Source organism: Tenrec ecaudatus, chromosome 12 (assembly GCF_050624435.1).
Source record: "Tenrec ecaudatus isolate mTenEca1 chromosome 12, mTenEca1.hap1, whole genome shotgun sequence".
Classification (NCBI taxonomy): domain Eukaryota; kingdom Metazoa; phylum Chordata; class Mammalia; order Afrosoricida; family Tenrecidae; genus Tenrec; species Tenrec ecaudatus.
Window position 1 is genome coordinate 84,782,225 of NC_134541.1, and position 20,346 is coordinate 84,802,570.

Consider the following 20,346-nt stretch of genomic DNA (forward strand, 5'->3'; position numbering starts at 1 on the left):
CATCAGAAAGATAATACTTAATGTGGTTCATAATTTATTTGTCCTATTTTACCTGGTAATGAGTCCAAGGATCACTCAGTTCGATGGGAGTAGAAGATTTCGGAAGTGAATTGGGTCTATGACTGAACAGGCTAAGCTGGAATTCCTCAAGACTTACTCTGCCATCTCCATCTTGATCCAATTTGTTAAACAAATCTTCCATTTCCTAAACAAAAGTCATACACCTGGATCAGAACACATGTTTTGCTTGATGCAGAGGTTCCACAAACAGGCAGCTCAACCCAGATGTCACCATTGGGCCTCCTGCTTCTCCAAACTTTTGGATCAAGCATTCAACAAGGGCAGCTTGCTCATCTTCATCCACATTCAAAATTGTCTAGGTCCCAACTGGCTGTATTTCCAAAATATTTTTCCTTATCAGTCTCAAGGGAAATCTATACTACCATGTCTGTTTTAGTTCCATAATCAGTAGCTGAGTCATTCAAACTGCCTGAACTCCATAAATAACTTATTTCCTATCTGCTGTGGCTGGGAACTTGCAGTATGTTGGTGGAAGATGTACCCACAAAAACCAGCCTGGCTCCAGTGGGTCACAGGATAACAGCAGCTAGGCCAAGAGCGCTTTAATGAAGAGTGAGGACTGCAATATAACACTCCACCTCTATTCCCATCTGATGAGACTACAGACAGGTTCTAAAGAGGCCTTACTTGGCCGTAGTACAATCAGCCTGGCAGGCAGGGAACGGTGATCTTGAGTGACTGTGTCTAAGAGTGCCTGGCACAACTGCCCTACAGTGGTGAGAGTTTATCACAATGGGGGGGGGGGTCTGAGATATATTCTTTGACAGGAGTTTTGAAGCCAGTCAAGAGTTTTAATGAGAAATTGATATGTCTGAATCATAGTCTAAAAGAGGGTGAGAGTTTTCAGACCAAACATTTCAAAGAAAAGTGGTTGAGACAGGTCAGTCTCAGGCTTTCTCTCACCTCTTTCTCAAGGTCTTGTAACCCCATTGGTTTGACAGACCAGAGTCAGCTCTTGCATACTGAGGAAACCACTGCTGCCAACGCCAAGCTCTTCCCAGATTATCTGGGCTTGGATCTCAGGGGTATGAAAGGAGGGGCTGCTGAGCTCCAGAGGGCTCCAGACTTGAAGTTGGCCTGAAATAAAGGGAAGATAGTTAAACGTGGTACCACTTGAAGAATTTAGGAGAAGTGTACCAACACCAGTAAGGTTTTCTAAATTAAGGAGGAACAACTGGATAGAGGGATGGATAGATACACGACAGGACATGATGGATATATATATATTAGGTAGAAAGACTCTAAACTTATTTTAGTTGTTGTTCAGTGCTACTGAGTCATTTCCAACTCATAGTGACCCTAAGTACAACACAACGAAACACTGCCTGGCCCTGTGCCATGCTCACAATTGTTCATATGTTCAAGGCCCTTGTTGCAGCCACTGTGTCAATTCATCTTTCCGAGGGCTTCCTCTTTTCATAGTTACTGGTCTCTCGTGATAACATGCACAGGGAAAGAAGATGAAGTCTTGGCATCCTTGCCTCTAATGAGCTTCCCTGCTCTATTTCTTCCAAGACAGATTTGTTTTTTGTAGTTTGTGGTACTTTCAATATCCTTTGCTAGCACCATAGCTCAAATGCATAAATTATTCTTCAGTCTTCCTTATTCAATATCCAATTTCCATGTGTACGCAAGGGAAGTGAAAAGGTTCATGAGGGAACTGAAATGATACAGTCAAAATGGTATCGTGGCTTGGGTCAGGCACACATTAGTCCTCAAAGTAACATCCTTACTTTTTAACAGTTTAAAGAGATCTTGTGCATATTTATCTAATGTATCGCATCATTTAATCTCCTGACTGCTGCTTTCATGAGCACTGATTGCAGATCCAAGCAAGGCGAAATCCTTGATAACTTCAATCTCTACTCGATTTATCAAGTTACCTATTGGTCCAGTTGTGGGGATTTTGATCTATTTTATATTGGGATGTAATCTATACTAAAGGCTTTAATCCTCGATCTTCATCAGAAATTAATTCAAGTCCTCCTGATTTTCATCAAGTAAGATCATGTCATCTGCACATCACAAATTGTTATTATGTTTTTCTAATCATTGCCATTCTTCTTCATGAAATGCAGCTTTTCTGATGATGTGCTCAGCACACAGAGTGAAGAAGTGTGGTGAGAGGACACAGCCCTGATGCACACCTTTCCTGATTTTATACTGAGTAGGATACCCTTGTTTGTACCCACAACTGTCTCATGGTCCATGCACAAGTTTTACATGAGCACAATGAAGTGGTCTGGAATTCCCATTCTTCTCATGGCTATCCAAACTGTTATGATTCACACATGAGATAGTTTAGCCTAGTGAATAAAACACAAGCAACCTCTGGTGTACTCTGCTTTCAGCCAAGATCCACTGACATCAGCAATGGTATCCCTTGTTCCACATCCTCATTTAAATCTGGCTTCAATGTCTAGCAGGGTCACATATGGGTGATCTCTTTAAAAAGACACAGTACTTATGGGTGGTATTTATTAGTTTGGGGGCTAATGTGTTATTTAGCTATAAAGAGACTTCAGGGTGAGTTTTGGTTCAAGGTTTAAAGATTATTTCATATCAATAATGTTAAGTCTTCCAGATCAGATCTATCTTTTATTGTTTTTATATAATAGGAATTTATGGTTTTATTATCAGGAGCCATCTACAATGGTACTAATTAGGTAATGGTAGCCATCTAGTTCTTCTGGTCTCAGGTAAATGTGGATGTGATTTTTGGATTGGATTCTTCTTCGGGTCTTTAGTTTCCATCTTACTCTTTGGTTCACTTTAAGTAGAACTCTAAGTTGTACCTTAGGTGACCAGTCATAATCTTTTGAAACTCCAGAAAAAATTCAACAAACTAAAAAGTAGAACATAACTTCATAAACTAAATTATACTGAATGAATGAGATGTCCCAAAAGACTATGGCTTTAATCCTTCAAATCTAAAATTTATTTATCATTCTATTGCGGGCTTTTACAACTCTTGCAACAATCCATACAACCATTAGTTCAAGCACATTTTAGCACATATGTTGTCTTCATCCTTTTCAAAACAGTTTCTTTCTACTTGAGCCCTCGGTATCAGATCCTCCTTTTTTCCCCCTCCCTCTTCCACCCTCCTATCCTCATAAACCCTTGACAAATGATAAATTATTGCTATTTACATATCTTACACTGTCTGCTGTCTCCCTTCACTAATTTCTGTTGTTCCTCACCCTAGGGTGTGTGTGTGTGTGTGTGTGTGTGTGTGTGTGTGTGTGTGTGTTTACATTGATCATTTGGATCAGTTCCCCCTTTCTCCCTCTACTGTCCCCAACCCTCCTGGTATCGCTACTCTCATTATTGGTCTAGCCAGATTTGTAGGTAGAACTGGGGTCATGATAGTGGGGCTGGGGGAGGGAAGCATTAAAGAACTACAGGAATGTTGCATGTTTTATCAGTGCTATACTGCACCCTTGCTGGCTTGTTCCTTCCTTGTGAATCTATGGTGAGGGAATGTCCAATTATCTACAGATGGGCTTTGGGTCTCCCCTCCCTACCCCAGTGTTTGAATCAATATGATTGTTTGTTTGGGCCTTTCTGATGCTGGATACCTGATACTGTCTACATCTCATGATCACACAGGCTGGTGTGCTTCTTCCATGTGGACTTTTTTCGCTTCCCAGCTAGATGGCCGCTTTTTTATCTTCAAGTCTTTAAGACTCTAGGCACTAATATATTTTAATAGCTGGGCACCATCAGCTTTCTTCACCACATTAGCATATGCACCCATTTTGTCTTCAGCGATTGTTGTCGGGATGGTGAGCATCACAGAATGCCAGGTTATTAGAACAAAGTGTTCTTGCATTGAGGGAGGACTTGAGCCATGTTGAGTAATGTCCGTCTGCTACCTTATTATTTAACATATAAATATATGTACATAGATCTATGTCCCTATTGTTATATATAAATATATTTACACATGTACATGCCTGTATTTATGCATCTAAAATATCTTTTGCCTCAGTTATTTCCTCTATTTCCTTTTACTTTCCTCTTGTCCCACTATCATGTTTGACCTTCATTTGGCTTTCAGTAATTCTTCTTGACTACATTGCACTTGATCAACCCACCAGGCATTCTACAGCCTCCTTACCATCGATTTTAGATCATGTGTTATTCCCTTGTCCCTGAAAACCCCAAATCTTAATAATGAGTTATTGGGTTATATATAAGAAATATCCATACTTGTGTCTATGTGTTTTATCACACACATACAATCAAATACTTGCATTTATTTTAATTTTTAAAAATAATTTTACTGGGGGTTCGTACAACTCTTATCACAATCCATTGTGTCATGCATCCATTGTGTTATGCACATTTATACATTTGTTGCCATCATTATTCTCAAAGCATTTGCTTTCTACTTGAGCCCTTGGTGTCAGCTTATTTTGTCCCCTCCCTCCCCACCCATCCTCCCTCAAGAACTCTTCATAATTTATAAATTATTATTATTTTGTCATGTGTTACTCTGTCCAATGTCTCTTCCACCCACTTTTCTGTTGTTCACTCCCCAGGGACAGGGTTATATGTACCTTGAGATCAGTTCCCCCTTTCTACCCTACCTTCCACTTACCCTCCTGGTATCACTACTCTCATTATTGGTCCTGTGGAGTTCATCTGTCCTAGATTCCCAGTGTTTCCAGTTTCTATCTGTACCAGTGTACATCCTCTGGTCTAGCTGGATTTGTACAAGGGATCATGATGAGGGTGGGGGAGGGAAGCCTAAAGAACTAGAGGAAAGTTGCATGTTTCATCATTGCTATACTGCACCCTGACTGACTCATCTCCTCCCTGTGGCCATTCTGTAAGGGGATGTTCAGTTGCCTACATATGGGCTTTGGGTCTCCACTCCTCACTCCTCCTCATTCACAATATGATATTTTGTTCTTTGATGCCTGATACCTGATCCTATTGACACCTCATGATCACATACATGCATTTATATAAACACCTAGCTCAGTAGGTAGACCAACATTGACTTAACACTTTAATGCCTTACTTGCTGTATTAAGATATGTTTTATTCTGGCAGACCTGAATGGCATTATCAGTGAATATTATTGCAAGTTTTGCCTGATAACCAACTCTACTTCTTTAAGTAAATAGCATCCAGTCAGGTAAGGATTTATTCTATAAAAATGAATAATCTAGATATTGAGATATAGTTAGCCTACCCTTATTTAATCTCCCTCTCTCACTAGTGTTCAAAAAATTAGTACCATAGCTTAATTAATGACACTATAAACAAAAGGTCCTATGATCCATGGAGAAGATTGATATCATTTGCTACCATAAACTAACAAGGATATCTCTAAGGTGAGCCAGAGGCAAATTAAAAACATAGATCTGGGAATGGATTTGGGGCTCGCACTTAATTTTAGCTCCAGGCTAAGAACAATTATTTCTGATGACATGGCCCTACTCATTACTCACCTTCACAAATGAAACACAGAAGATACGGTTGCATAGCAAAGTGCAGGGAAGAAATTAGATAGTGCCAGGCTATCATCATCTGGTTCTTAAAGGGTTGTTTTCAAATAAGCAGCAATTTAAGTGATATGTCAACTAAGCCCACATGGAAGAAGCACACCAACATCTATGACCTAAGGATTATAAATTATATAATCCAGATATTAAGGATGGAATACTATCAGAGCTTATATTGTGAGATTCTGGTGTGTAGAAGGCAATGGATGACATCAGAAGGCCAAAATATATTTGCAGGATCTACATAGGAAATAAGCCTTTGGTGATTTCCTTCTGACCATAATTGAGAGATGAGAATAAGCTGGTTATCAGACAGAGAATATTGGAGAGATGACTGTTGTAGATTAAAATGATAAACCTGACCTGATTGGTTAAAACTTTGCCACTTGATACATTTGACCTTGATTTGGTTTTTAATATTTTCTGTGTTTTTTATAATATTGGGTTTTATCTCTGTTGTATTTTGTCATTGTGGGTAGCCTTCTTGACGCTTTTTATGTGTTTTTCAATGTTTTTTGGTATATGAAACACAGGATAAATGAAGCTAGAGAAACAACAATTAGAATAAGGGTTCCTGGGGGTGCAGTGGGGGAAGTGGTGGGTGGGGTGCATTAGTAGGGGGAACTGATATCAATGAGGAAGAAAAGACTCTGAAGTGGATTTTGGTCACAATACCACAATGCTGTTTAATGAGATTGAACTATGAAATGGTATGATGTCTGTATTAGCTCCTAAGAGAAGATTGGGGAGGGGGGGAGATTAAAAAAAAAAAAGCAACAACAGAGATTTCCGGCAAGATGGCGATGGAGTAATACATACCAGAGGAACTCTGCAGATTTCAGCCCAGGAGAGTTGCTTAGAGGGAATTTCAACACTGCTGGAATGCAGGAGGAGCATCATAATGATAAGTAGGCTCAGACCCACATGGTTTTGAGGGGCTGGGGGCTTTTGGCTTACCTCAGTGGAGGACGGCTGGATTTGAACTTGGCCCTGCCACTGTCTCTGCTGGAGCCTGGGACCATTTGGAGCCTGTACAGCGGCTTGGTCTCAACACAGCCACAGTTTGCCACCACCACCTCGGGGCAAGGACTGGACCCTTGCAGCTCCTCTCTGTGCCCCCTCAGTCTTGGAGGGCTGCACAGGGGCCTTTTCTCAACACAGCCACAGCTTGCTGCTGCCGCCTCAGAGCAGGGACTAAACCCTTGCAGCTCCACTGGCGGGGGATCGGGACTCAGCTACATTTGTTACTTTGTTTCCATGTCTTCACTATATCCTCCCCTCCCCTGCCCCCCACAGGCTCAGCGGGCTTGATTTTTTTCCCTCCTCTTTCTCTTTCTTGGTCTCTCCAGACCACTCCCCTTAGCCTAGGGCATGTATGCCTGGGCCACACCCAGCTAGGTGAACTCCACCCTGTGTAGCTAGGGAGGCTGGGAAAGGGCCTGCCAACCTCCACCAGGGGATACTCTGCTAAAACATCTAACAGGGGAATTCCTACATGTGTGCCTGGAGTCCTAAGGTAGCTCAGCCAACACTCCTCAACCTTTCAAGCTGCTGTAGGAACCTCTGCCCAACCTCAGCAACACCAAAGCAGGCAACCCACCAGCCTTCTGGGTCACTTCCCTGAGAGGGAAGCTATAGGAGGATAAAGTGGTAGGTTAATTCCATAGTGAAATAAGCTATAGGCAGTTCGAAGAAGTTCTCCTACAAGTCTCCCAGAGAGAGCCAGTGCTATGCAACTCACAGGAAAATGGCACCTGGCTCATCTAAACCAACACAAGGCAAACAGCCATCAGCCCAAACGACCTCAACGAAACAACGGGAAAAACAAAAGGCAATGCCTGAAGATGGCCTGAACATAATGACATGCATAGAGGAAGGAGACATTGAACAGTCACAGAAAGGAATTTTCAAAATGCTACTTGGATTCATAGAGGATATGGGGCAACAATACAGAAAAAGGATGAAATGATAGAAGAGGTAAAAGCCATAAATAAAAGAGAAATACAGGAGCTTAGGGAGGAGATAACAAAAACCAGTAGCAGACTCACGTAACTCAAGAATCGACTGGAGGAATCAGAGAACTGCATCAGTGACTTGGAGGGCAGCCAGGCAGACTTTAACAAATGCAAACAAAAATCTAATAAGATCATCAGAGAAGTTGAAGAAAACTTAAGAGTGATGTCTGATGTTATGAAGCGGAACAACATGAGAACTATTGGCTTACCGGAGGAAGACAACAAAGAAGTCATATGCAACAATAGTGAGAGAATTCTTGGAGGAAAGCTTCCCCAGCTTAGTGAATGAGAACCAGGCAACCATTTAGGAGGCTGAAAGAACCCCAGCAAGACTGTATCACAAGAAGAAGTCACCAAGGCACAAAAGAATTAAATTATGCAATTTAGAGGAAAAGGAGAAAATCATGAGTGCGGCTAGGGAAAAACAAGCAAGCAATCACATACAAAGGTTCCCAAATAAGAATATGCTCAGACCTATCAGCAGAATCTATGAAGAAGAGGAGAGAGTGGAATAACATATTCCCAAAATTGAAGGAAAACAATGCAAACTCAAGAATACCTTACCCAGTCAAATTATCTATCAATATAGATGGAGAAGTAAGAGTCTTCCCAGACAAGGAAAAACTCAAAGAATACGTTAGAAGAAATCCAGCCTACAAAAGATCCTTGCAAACCCAGTATGGGCAGAAGAACAACACCCACCAAGCATAAATAAGAGCCCACCACATAGAACAACCTCACCCAGAGGGCAAAAAGAAAACAGACCTCAGATAGCACTGACTTAAATATGGAAAGACTTCAAAGGCTGCTGAGGTAATCTTTAAAAAAAAAAGGCAAAAGAGGCATAGGGAAAAAGCTACGGTATACAAACATTCCTGGGGCAAGGACCACATAATATGGCAGGGACCAGACCAAACACAGGGGTACACATGGTACACAACTAAAACGGAGGTGGGGTAAGAAAAAAATAATAATAAAGAAAAGGGTAGCGGGGGCACAGGACACTAACCCACCCAATGGGAGGGTACTATTTTTGTCTCCATAGGGAAAGAGGGACCAGATTTCAACCCGGTGCTCCAAGATGTGAATGCAACATGCCGGTGTGGAGTAGTGAATCAGTGGAGAGGTCTGGGGGGCTGGCCCCAACACCAACCAAATGGACACCTGCCCCTCCCCTCAGAAGAATTTATTTCAACGGACAGCACTGAATCTACAGCTCTGGAAAAGGGACATATCTGATCAGAGCATATGGGAGCATATGAAGGGGGAGGAGGAGAGAGTAGAGCACATCATGGACCACCAGGCCATGAGGTTGATATTCCCAATTAGAGCAGTCAGTCGACAGAGAGGATCACATGGCCAGCCCCACTATGAGACATGACGTCCCTCACTGACCCATATCTCTACAGAGGACAACACCAGAGACACAGTGTGGGTATTGCACCCAATAGGATCCCACCACATCGAGGCAAAATAATTAAGGGGTGTAACAGAACAGCAAGGGAATAGAGTGGCGAGGTCCCCAGTGAATGCTGAAGGTAGACTTTGGGGCCAGGGCATGATGCCCCAACAGACTGGACTGGAAAACACTTTTAAAGACCAACAAACAATCCTTGAACTAATTACAAGTTTTCTTTCTTGTTGTGTTTTGTTTTTTCTCATTAGTATGTTGTTATTTTGTTGTATATTGTTGCTTGGTTTTGCTCTGTCTTGTTTTTGTGCATGTTATTATCTCCACAGGTCTGTCTAAATAAGATAGGCTGGATGAACAATAGGAGAAAACAACGGGACCAATAGTTCCGTGGGACATGGGAGAGGGGGAGGTAAGGAAGTGGTGTTAACAAACCCAGGGACAAGGGAACAACAAGGGATCCAAATTGCTGGTGAGGAGGGTGTAGGAGGCCTGGTTGGGCATGATCAAGGGTAATGTGACTAAGAGGAATTGCCGAAACACTGGTGGGGACTGAGCATGAGAGTGGGACAGGAGGGAAGTCAAAGGAAATAGAGGAAAGAGCTGGGAGGCAAAGGGTTTTCATAGAGGTCTAGATAAAGACATGTACATATGCAAATATATTTGTACATGAGACTAGGGAAATAGATCTATGTGCATGTATTTATAGGTTTAGTATTAAGGTAGTAGAAGGACATTGGGACTCCACTCAAGTACTCCCTCAATGTAAGAATACTTTCTTCTTTTAAATTGGCATTTTATGATGCTCACCTTCCCGACACAACCGTTGAAGACAAAAAGGGTGAACAACCAAATGTGGTGAAGAAAGCTGATGGTGCCTGGCTATCAAAAAATATAGCATCTGGGGTCTAAAAGGTTTGAAGGTAAACAAGCGGCCATCTGGTTCAGAAGCAATAAAGCCCACATGGAAGAAGCACACCAGCCTGTGCGATTACAAAGTTTCAAGGGATCAGGTTTAAGGCATTATCAGAACAAAAATCTTACCATAGTGAATGAGCAGGGGAGTGCGGAGTGGAGACCCAAAGCCCATTTGTAGGTCACTGGACATACCCTTACAGAAGGGTCTTGGGGAGGAGACGAAACAGTCAGGGTGCGATGTAGCAACGTGAAAAAATACAACTTTCCTCTAGTTCCTAAAGGCTTCCTCCCCCCACCCCACTGTCAAGATCTGAATCCTGCCTTGCAAGCCTGACTAGACCAGAGGAGGTACACTGGTACAGATGGGAACTGGAAACACAGGGAATCCAGGGCAGATGATCCCCTCAGGACCAGTGGTGTGAGTGGCGCTGCTGGGAGCATAGAGAGAGAGTGGGTTAGAAAGGGGGAACTGATTTCAAGGATCTACATGTGACCTCCTCCCTGGGGGACATACAACAGAAAAGTGGGGGTAGGGAGATGTGGGACAGACCAAGATATGAGAAAATAATAACTTATAAATTATCAAAGGTTCATGAGGGAGGGGGGAGGGGGGAGAGAGGGTTAAAAATGAGGACCTGATGCCAGGGGCTTGGGTGGAGAGCAAATGTTTTGAGAATGATGAGGGCATTGAATGTACAAATGTGCTTTACACAATTGATGTATGTATGGATTGTGATTGGAGTTGTATGAGCCCCTAATAAAATGATCTTTTAAAACAAATAAGTAAATAAATAAACAATCACTGATATTAAAAAAGAAAATAAATAAAAAACACATATAGATTACATTGCTAAATGTCATCAAGTCAGTTTTGACTCATAGTGACACTTTGTACAACATAAGGAAACACTGCCTGGTCCTGCACCATCCTAAAACTCATTTTACAGCCACTGTGTCAATTAATCTCAATGCGAGTCATCTTTTCTGTTTACCCTATACTTCACCAAGCACAAAAACCCTACTCTGGTGTAACTATAGGAAAAGAGCTCACAGGAAACTGGTGTTCCAGAGGAGAGAATCCAGATCTGGGTTCAGTATAGCAGTACACACACACACACACACACACACACACACCACAATTTTTGCTTCTCTGGAGAACCCGGTGTAAAACATTTGGTTCCAAGAGTGATTCTAGAGAAACAAAGTTGTACAGATCAATTTTCTCAATTGGTTCCCAAGTCTGATCAGGTTTGAAGGTACTAATAACTGCCCCCATGCGTATAAAGGGCACTGTGAAATCGTGGTGTGCGGTGTGCTGTAGTGGTTACACATTGGGCTCACCTCAGTGTCAGCAGTTCAAAACCACCAGGAAGAGAAAGATGAAGCTTTCTACTCCCATAACTAGTCTCAGAAATCCACAGAGGGCAGTTCTACCCTGTCTGACAGTCACTACTCGATGCACGCAGTGTATCACCACCCGCACATCAGGAATTGGTGGAAATTGATGCTCTAAGTGATAGCATGTTTGATATTCTTCTGCAATTGTTTCGGGGTAAGCAGTATGGAGAAGCTGATTATTTATCCTACTTACAAAAGATAAATTGGTAGAAGGAAAGACATGAACTCAGGACTTCAGAGTCAAAGATCAAAAAATGCATAAAAGACTTCAAAGTTTACATTTATTCTTTAAAAAAAAGGTTTTCTTTTTGTGGTAACAGAGGTGATATTACTGAAAAAATAAACTCAAGAGTAATATCCTAAGAATGATGAATTATAGTGCCAACTGAATTCTCAACCTCAAATGCTGTTAAATTGAGAATATTGATTGGGAACAAAACGGACTCTTACGCCTTGGGATGGGGAGATACAGGCAGATAATTAAGAAGACGGGTGGATTGAGCCCCCAATTTCCATAATGTTACTTTAGCTAACAGCAGATTGTTTCCATCTGAAGAGATTGCTCCATCTTAATTCATGATCAGTAAAAAAAACTATTATCCCTTCCCACCACATGAAAAGATTAACTCAATAGTGCATGCTGATATGAATCCTGGGCATTTACTGGAGCCTTGCTTGAGGAGATGCTTTAAAAGATACTGATAAATGTTTCCAGTTAATGAATTCACCACCCATTATTGCTTCTAGACCTAAGACTAGACTTATGTTCCAGCAAGCTCTAAAAGATGACATATACATGGCGACCCAGGCAGAGGTACACTATACTCCAAAAGAATTTCCAGAAACGTAGAGAATATAGATATAAGAATGGCTAATAATGGTGTGTAGAACATAAAGTTGGATCAGTCTTAGTTTACTGATATGGGCCCACTAAGTGCAGAATATAAATTTAATGTTTCAATCTAAGACACTTTTTGGTTGATTCAGTGAAGCTGATTCGTGGGTTGTATGATGGCATAAATAAATCATGCTCAATGACAAGTCCAGTCAAAGTATATTGTAGCAGAAGGTATCCACAAGATTAAGGAGTTGGGCATGCTATAATGGATTAATCAGGATGGGTCTACAGACGCACATGGAGTAGAACTCACACCTTTACTGCAAGAGGAGGGAGCCCAATTGCAAATGTAGTCCCAGCATCTCTGAAGATTGCTATTTTATGTAAGTCACATTTCACTGTGGAAATGGACTTATTGGAATAGTGACACCTAACTACACTTGGGCTGATTGGGTTGCAGGGAAGTAGGGGCCAAATGGCAGCACTTAATTGACAGGGACAGGTGGATGTGGCTACTGTAATGGACAGCTGAGTCAAAGTGGGAATCAGAACAGCTTGACTGTCATGGACTCATGGTATTGTCTACTTAGGCAGGAAGTCCTTGGGAGTGAAAAACATAGGAAACCTAATGAATATTTACTTGATCTGTCTAAGCAGAAAAAAAAATCTGGGTCAAGTGAACAGCAGTGAAACTCAAATGATTAGAAGAGTCATAATTGTTCAATCATTCCCTGAGGTGAGATAGTTTACAGACCCATAACCCATTAAAAAGAGCAGGGGCTATGTTTCCCTGTGGAAGGACCCCCACTATAATGACAAAATTTTCTGTTATTTTTTTTTGTCAGCCTTCCTCAAATGGATCATCAGCATTTTACAAGAGTGAGTGTTCACTGTGGGAAAAGAAATAATTAGATTTTTTTAGGGATTATTGGACACTGGCTCTAACTGAGACCAATTCTAGAAGGCCTAAAACATCACTGTGACCCACCATTTGGTGTGGGGGCACATGGAGGTCAATATTGTAACGGAGTCTCTTACTTCAAGTTCATCTTCAGGTGGGCTGGTGGCTCTCCAAACCCACCCTGTAGCAAATGAACCAGTTCCAGAATCCATTTTGTGTAAGTCAGATTTACATAACTGGAATACTCAGCAGCTAGCAGAACATCCACATTGGGTCCCTGAGGTGGGGAATAAGGCTAAAATGGTAGGAAAAACCAAATGCCAAGAAGACGCCATTTAAACTGTCTAGGAAAATGGTAAGCTAAAAACAATATTGTATCTTCCCCCACACTTTCACCACTTACTCATCTCTCTCCCCTTTCCTTCATTTCACCATATTTTCCACCTTCTATTAGACCTCTCCCACATCACTAGACAAAGCCAACTAAGTGTTCATATCACTGGCACTACTACTAGGATTCTGAGGAAACAGCAATCAACCACAGAAAACCCAAAACATCAAGAAAAACAAATGTAAACAAATGGAAATTGCCCAGATCCAATAGAGAATTCTGAAAAAAGAGGCCCTGGAACTATAAGAAACAGGATTCCGAAGAATGATTTAGACATGTAGGGAATACTCAGGAAAACAATAGAAGAAATCTTAAATCAAAGGGAATCTAAGAATATAAACAATGAGATAACAGAATTAGGCAACACAGTAAATGACTTGAGGAATAGATTTTCCTTCTGAAAAGGAAAATCAAATCAGTGAGCTCAAAGACGATCACTCTGACTATAACTGACAAGAAAAACCACCACCAAAAAACAACAAAAGAATCAAGAGAAATAATCTATGTCTCATTAAAAACCCTGAAAAAGAAGTAACAAAAATACATACAAAGAAAATAGTTTTGACAAACTATAAAAGAAAATTTGACCAACAACACAGGAGTACATAATTATTCAAAAAGTTAAGAAAACCAAAATGAGATAGAAGCTAAAAGAAAACCACCATGAAATATCAGAGCCAAATTCTCCAATTTGAAAAAAAAGGATAGAATCCTGAGGGCAGTTACAGAAAAAAGATGGGAGGTGGGGTCAGGGGAATGTATGTCTTGAAGAAGGCGACTACATTTCTATCAATGGTTAAACTGGCTGGAGAAAAACAATGAACAATACTCGTAAAGAATCCAATGGGAGAAAATGCCCGGTATTATGTTCCTACTTGGTTTCATTTCATCTAGTTTCCATCCAGACCTTGGTGAACCAGGCTATGCGCTGTAGACTACTGGGACCTTGAACTGTGTTTTCAAGGCACACATCTGTCCTACTGCTCGAACTGTTCACACTCACCTGTAGCCGTTTTAAGGAACAGACAGACTTTCTTGGACTTAATATTTATATGACTTAGTGTGAGAAGAAGCAGATGACTGCTATCCCAAGGTTATGGAATTGGTGGTCTTTGGACTGTGGTTCAGCTCTCTTGCTCTCAGGGTGCTCTATTAATGATGCCCATTCAATGTGGCCCGGGATTACCATATATTTACTACTTAATGCCCTTCTTTTTTCTTATGAAATGTATTCATCTGATAGGGATGATTCTGCTTCTGTGAATTACTGCAATTTTTGTCTTATCACTGATCCCACTGCTTGTTTATAAATAGTGTCTTGTTATGTACATGTCATTAATTCATATTTTACAGTCTGAAGCCTATCTATACTTAAATAATTTTTCTTCAGCATTTTAAAATGCTATATAATTGGCTAAATAAAAGACATTACCTTATGCCCTAGGGGGATGATTTATAAAGTTCTCTATCATAAAATCATAATAATCTCTGAAGTTAACCAGAGCCATATAAACTATAGATATATGAATGGATTTGGGGTTCGCACTTAATTGTAGCCCAATGCATCATAGCCTGGCCCCGCTCAATGCTTGCCCTCATGAAGAGGTCACTGCTAATATGAGGGCTGTAACAGCATGTGATAAAAAAACCAGTTGGTGCCCGACTATCAGACAGAATAGTGGCTGAGGTTTTAAAAGCTCGTCTTCAAACAGGTAGCTATGTGAGTGAAGCATCAACTAAGCCCACATGAGGAAACACACCTGCCTTTATAATCCAAGGATTGTAAATAACATCCAAATCTCAGGAGAAAACAGTATCAGAGCTTGAATTCTGGACATGTGGTTTACAGAAGGCTATAGAAGACAGTGAAAGCCAAAAATCCAATTGCAGGGTCGCTTGGATGGATTAAGCCTCTGGGGAATCTTCTTGGACCAAAGTCCTGGGATATTAAGAGCCTTGTTAGAGACAGAACACTGCAAAGTTGATTAAGTCCATTGTACTTAGGTTACATTTTAATATCTTGCTATTTGATCTCCCTTTTGACTCATTTTAAAGTTGTTTCAGTTTTTAATATTTTGCTTTTTTTCCTATGAAGTTTTTCTCTGTGTTCTAATCATTGTTTTCCAGTTTGTCTTTTCAATGATTTTCTGTATGTAAAGTCCAGGCTATGTAGATTCACAGAGGTAGTAACCGGCTTGATAATTGTGTAGAGCATGGTAGGAGTGATTGGTGGCAAATTAGGAACTAACAACGAGTTCATGAGAAAATGCGCTGAAATTCATTGTGGTGATAACTGCAGAAACGTTCTTAATAGGATAGAACAATTGAATTGTATGATAGGTGAAATATGAGGGAGTACCCCACCACCACCAACCCCAGACCAGAATTGCGCTGGGCAGAGTGGAGCTTTCATAGTACCCATGTTTCCTGCTAAGTATGCATCGAGCAACTTGCTCTGAGTTAGTGCACCCCGTGGCACTGGGAAGGTTTTCTCTGGTCACGGTGAATTTTTTCATAAAAGCAGTTTTGCTTGAAACCTTGCTTTTTGAGATGGCCAATTTAAGAAAACAGTGTGCAGTGGTGAAATTTTGTTTCCTACTCAAGGAAAAACACTGCAGAAACTGTTGTGATGTTGAAAACAGCTTACAAGGGCAGTGCTATGGGAAAAAACTCAAGTGTTTTTCTCATTTCAAAAAAGGTAAAATATTGATTGATGACAAACCTCATTCTGGATGTTTGTCAACTTCCTGAATGAACGAAAACGTCAACTCATCATGCATTTGGAGTTTGCTCCACCAGGTAAGACTGTTAATCAAGCTTTCTATTTAGAGGATCCGAAAAGATTGCATAATAGTGTGTGATGAAAATGGTCTGATTTGTGGCAGACAGGGGACTGGTTCTGCCACCACGACAATGCCCCTGCTCACACAGCCATCTCAGTGTGCCAGTTTTTGGTAAAAACCAGCATGCCTCTTTTGCCCCACACACCTTATTCACCTGACCTCACTTTGTGTGACTTCTTTTTGTTTCTTTGAATGAAGAGGGAAATGAAAGAACAGAGATTTGAAGACAAAAGCAGAGATGAAGAAAAAAATTGGAGAGGTACTGTCAGCCTTCCAAACAGATGAGTTTGAAAAATGTTTCCAAGAATGGAATCACAGGTGTGACAAATGTATGAAGTGTAATGGAGAGTACTTTGACGGTGACATGGTTGTTTTGTAAAAAAAAATTAAATACATAACTTTGAAAAAAATCCATTTTTGGTAACTCCTTGTATCTTCCAATAAAACTATTTTAAAATAATAAATATGTAAATGGGGTTAGCCCAGATTCAGTTGTACACAGGTTAAGACTTGAGTCAGTGGTCTCCTGTATTGCTTGCTGTCCTTGGGAGTTATCAGTAGCTTGTCACCTGACTTACCAAGCTTGGACTTATTCGTCTCTTTAGCCACAGGCTTGATCTGCCAACCTTGAATTCATTTCCCTCTGTAGCCATAGACCTTTGTCTTTCAGCTCCTTTTGGGCCCATCAACTCCCAAAGCTATGACAGTCATGATAACCCTGCACCCTAACATCAGCATCATGGGCCTAGAACTTGCTCAACTTGGAATTTGCCTTCTTCTACATCTGTGTGAGCTATTTTCTTGATGCAACGCTCTCTATATAAGTATATCCGGAGAACAGGCTGTCCAGGGAGATTACCCACACTGCACTCTCCAGGAAACTATTCTTGTCACAGCAACACTGCTGACAATCCAGGTCCTGGATCTTTCAAAGTACCAAGCATGAGGTCATGGTTTTACCTTGTGCCTCAAATAACTCATTCTGAGGCTCTTTGGCACCATCAGGTTCTTCATCTGACTTGAAACTCTGTGGAAAAATGGAAAGGATACATAAATCCCTTGGAGAATATCAAAAGCAGTTGCAGAACACCAAACAAACATGTAGCACTGGAAAGCTCTTTTGTGTAACTGAAGTGGACATGCTATCTGTACACCAGCAGCACGTGGATCATAAATTCCTTATTGAAAGTGAGAATGCCAGAAGTGGCAATAGGGAGCATGTCGTACTTTGTGAAATCATACTTGGTGTTCCTACCCCCTAAGTCATCAGCACTTTAAGTGGGCACATGCAGTCAACTGTCTTGGTTACCTTACACCAAGAGAAAAGACGAGGACACCCAGAAGCATCTGATTCTGTCAAAATCTTATGGTGTATGTAGTGACCAAGTGAATACCCACATATGGAATCGGTGGAGTCCTGGTGACATAGTGCTTGAGCACAAGGCTACTAACTGGAAGTCAGTTGGTTTGAACGCACCAGCCTTGGAGACCCTTTGAAGCTGTTCTACTAAGGACGATGGGGTTGCTAAGAACCCAAGTAGGTTAAATGGTAGTGGGTTTGGGTTTGGGTTGGACCAAGACTCAGCATTCTAAGCAGGAGCAATCTTGAGGACTGAAAGCTGAGAGCAGACAACAGGAAGAGTCTACGGAAGCGATGAAAGAAAGAAGCATCGTGCTACCGATGGAGTCCAGCATGCGACAAAGGGACAAGGTAGCGCCTTCAGCTCACACCCTGTCCACTGTCTCTCTGGGGTAACTGAGGTCTACAGTGCTTAGGTGTCTTGTCTACCAGAGGTCTAGGGCCGACCCTCCAATGCTCTCACACCCTTGAATTTAAATGACAAGTCAGAGCAACACCAGTAAATTCAGTCCCACTTCCCTAATGCCTTCCACTCACTGAAAAACTAAAAATACCCTTTCCATACCCAGTTTTGAGTACCAAAAAGGCCTCAAAAATCAGAAGAGCCCCCATGAAGACAGAGTCTCATTAGCCCAGGAAATGATAATTCAACCCACACCATACTTCAGATCCAAATGTAAAGAGAACAGAAAGCAAATGTCCTGGGTTTATGGTGTAGCCCAACATAGCACATGCATCCATGAAAGAAAATTTAGGATTTAAACGTGTGCTTATTTGTTTCCCCCTGCCTTACAAATGTTTAAGATTAAAATCAATTCAGGACTCCAAGTTACCTTACTAAAGATAGGTTCTTGATATGGTCTCGTCTTTCAATCTGACAGCACATAAAGGAGGAACCAGTAACATTCTGGAATCCTTGAATACAGATCTAACAAGTATGTGATTTACTTAGGACATGTGATGCATCATCATGAATATGCTTCTTGACATGGAGTACAGTGAGGACCTGGCCCTTAGCAGGTGTCTGGGATTCACTCCAGGTACTTGAAGTGAGTAACTTAATGAACTGGGAGAAGGGAGCTGAAGCTAGCCCCCAAAGCGGCAGGGGAGTAGTAAGTATTTCCTGTCTTACAGTTTCGAAGCACTACAGTACTAGCGTCAGAAAGGAGTGAGAAACAAATGAAAACATTTCTGCTGTTGCAATGTCTGAAGGAGAGCACTCTGTGTCCAGGGTCACATGGAGACAACTAGACCCAGATCTTATTTTAAATGAGATCTTATTCCCCAATGGTAACCCTAGCACCTGTCTACTTAAAATTCCAGGGAATGAGACTCTCTCTGCTTACATTCTCTCACAACCATGTGAACTAAGATATTTACCTGATATTAGGCACTCAAGTTGGAGAAGGAAATTCTGACCCACCTCCACACTTTGCAGAGATGTTGCTCGGTGGAGCTGGCTGCTCAGGCTGCTCTGTCCTTGCTTATCTGCTGCATGCCTGACTTCAGTCTCCAGTGAGCACAACTCAGGCTGGGTCCGACGACCATACCACTTAGGACCACTCACATGCTTCGGTAGGACAGCTTGTGAGAGAGAGAGAAAGGAAGAGGGAAATTTGGTGAGGAGCCCTTTAAATGAGCTCTCTGAGATTTGAATGTGTCTACGTTATCATGGATGAACATTTTTACCCAACAGAAAGCATTAAAAAGAACACGAGAAGCTGCTTCTCTGTTAGGTGTGAATTGGGTCTGAAGGCTAGTAATAGTGGCTCAACTTTATGCACTGCTTGAAGTTTTCAGAGTCTATTTTTGCTTTTGTTTATGCAATAAAAGGCTGAGGGGGGAAAAAAACACCCCCAAACCCTCTAAACCTGAAGCCCTAACTTTTTATGCAAACAGTAGGTTCTCCAGTAGTCTAACAATCTAGGGCTCTGGAAGCTGAAGATCATCTTCCAAACCTAAATGTCCTCGGAGTACATCTTAGCCACCAACAGAGGAAGAGAGAGTGGTGCGTGGGATCTGTGGATGTGGGGCCAGGATACAGGCAGGCAGGTACCTCTGAAAGTCAGAGCATGTCTGGTGAGTCTGGGACAGAAAGAGGCTTTTAACAGCTCTCTGCTTCCTTTTGAAATCCTTTCTTCTCTATATCTACAAAGAGTAGCTGGGACCTCTCAGCCAGAGAAGAAATTGATGCTGAATTCTCATGAAAATTGAAAGTGGAAGCTAGGAAAAAGAAATGGGGACTGGGGTGGCATGGAAGCCTGATCGAACAGGCCATGGCTTCAGAGCAGAGCCAGTTGAAGAGAAGGCAAAGAGACTTTCATGAGGTAGGGACGGGGCAACAAAACCAGATGCATATTTCGGTGCACATGTGTCTTTTGTCTCCCTACACAGAAGTCTTGCTTCATAGGGTCATGCGCCACCTCACTTGTTTTCTGCGGACATTGACCTTGGGGTTATGCAGAGCAGGAAGCTGGTTAAATCTGACTGCTGGTAGAATAGTGATACCACAGCAGATAGGAGTAAGGTGTTACGTTCGAGTTCTCATGTGTGAACGTATTAGGCATGGCACTATGCTGGTGTGGTGAGTTATGAATTGGACTGCAAACAGCAGTAAGAAACACTTGCACAACTACACAGGACAAAGATGGGGCTTTCGACTCCATTCTCG

General features: G+C 41.6%; 1 protein-coding gene and 1 long non-coding RNA gene across 2 annotated transcripts in view; both read right to left on the reverse strand.

Annotated features, from left to right (window-relative positions):
• LOC142422565 (ninein-like protein) overlaps positions 1–998 on the reverse strand; it is a 47,707-nt gene extending 46,709 nt beyond the window's left edge. Inside the window, exons 1-2 of the mRNA XM_075527926.1 lie at positions 985–998; positions 53–205 (exon numbers count right to left, since the gene is read on the reverse strand). Coding sequence (XP_075384041.1) covers positions 53–202 — 150 coding nt within the window. The 5' untranslated portion in view covers positions 203–205; positions 985–998. The remainder of the gene's footprint in view (positions 1–52; positions 206–984) is intronic.
• Positions 999–1,018: 20 nt separating this feature from the next.
• LOC142422566 (uncharacterized) lies at positions 1,019–19,207 on the reverse strand. The gene is made up of 3 exons (XR_012779094.1): positions 19,099–19,207; positions 17,276–17,342; positions 1,019–1,158 (listed from the first exon to the last, which is right to left on the reverse strand). It is a non-coding gene; the product is annotated as an uncharacterized LOC142422566 (long non-coding RNA).
• Between the last annotated feature and the right edge of the window lie 1,139 nt (positions 19,208–20,346).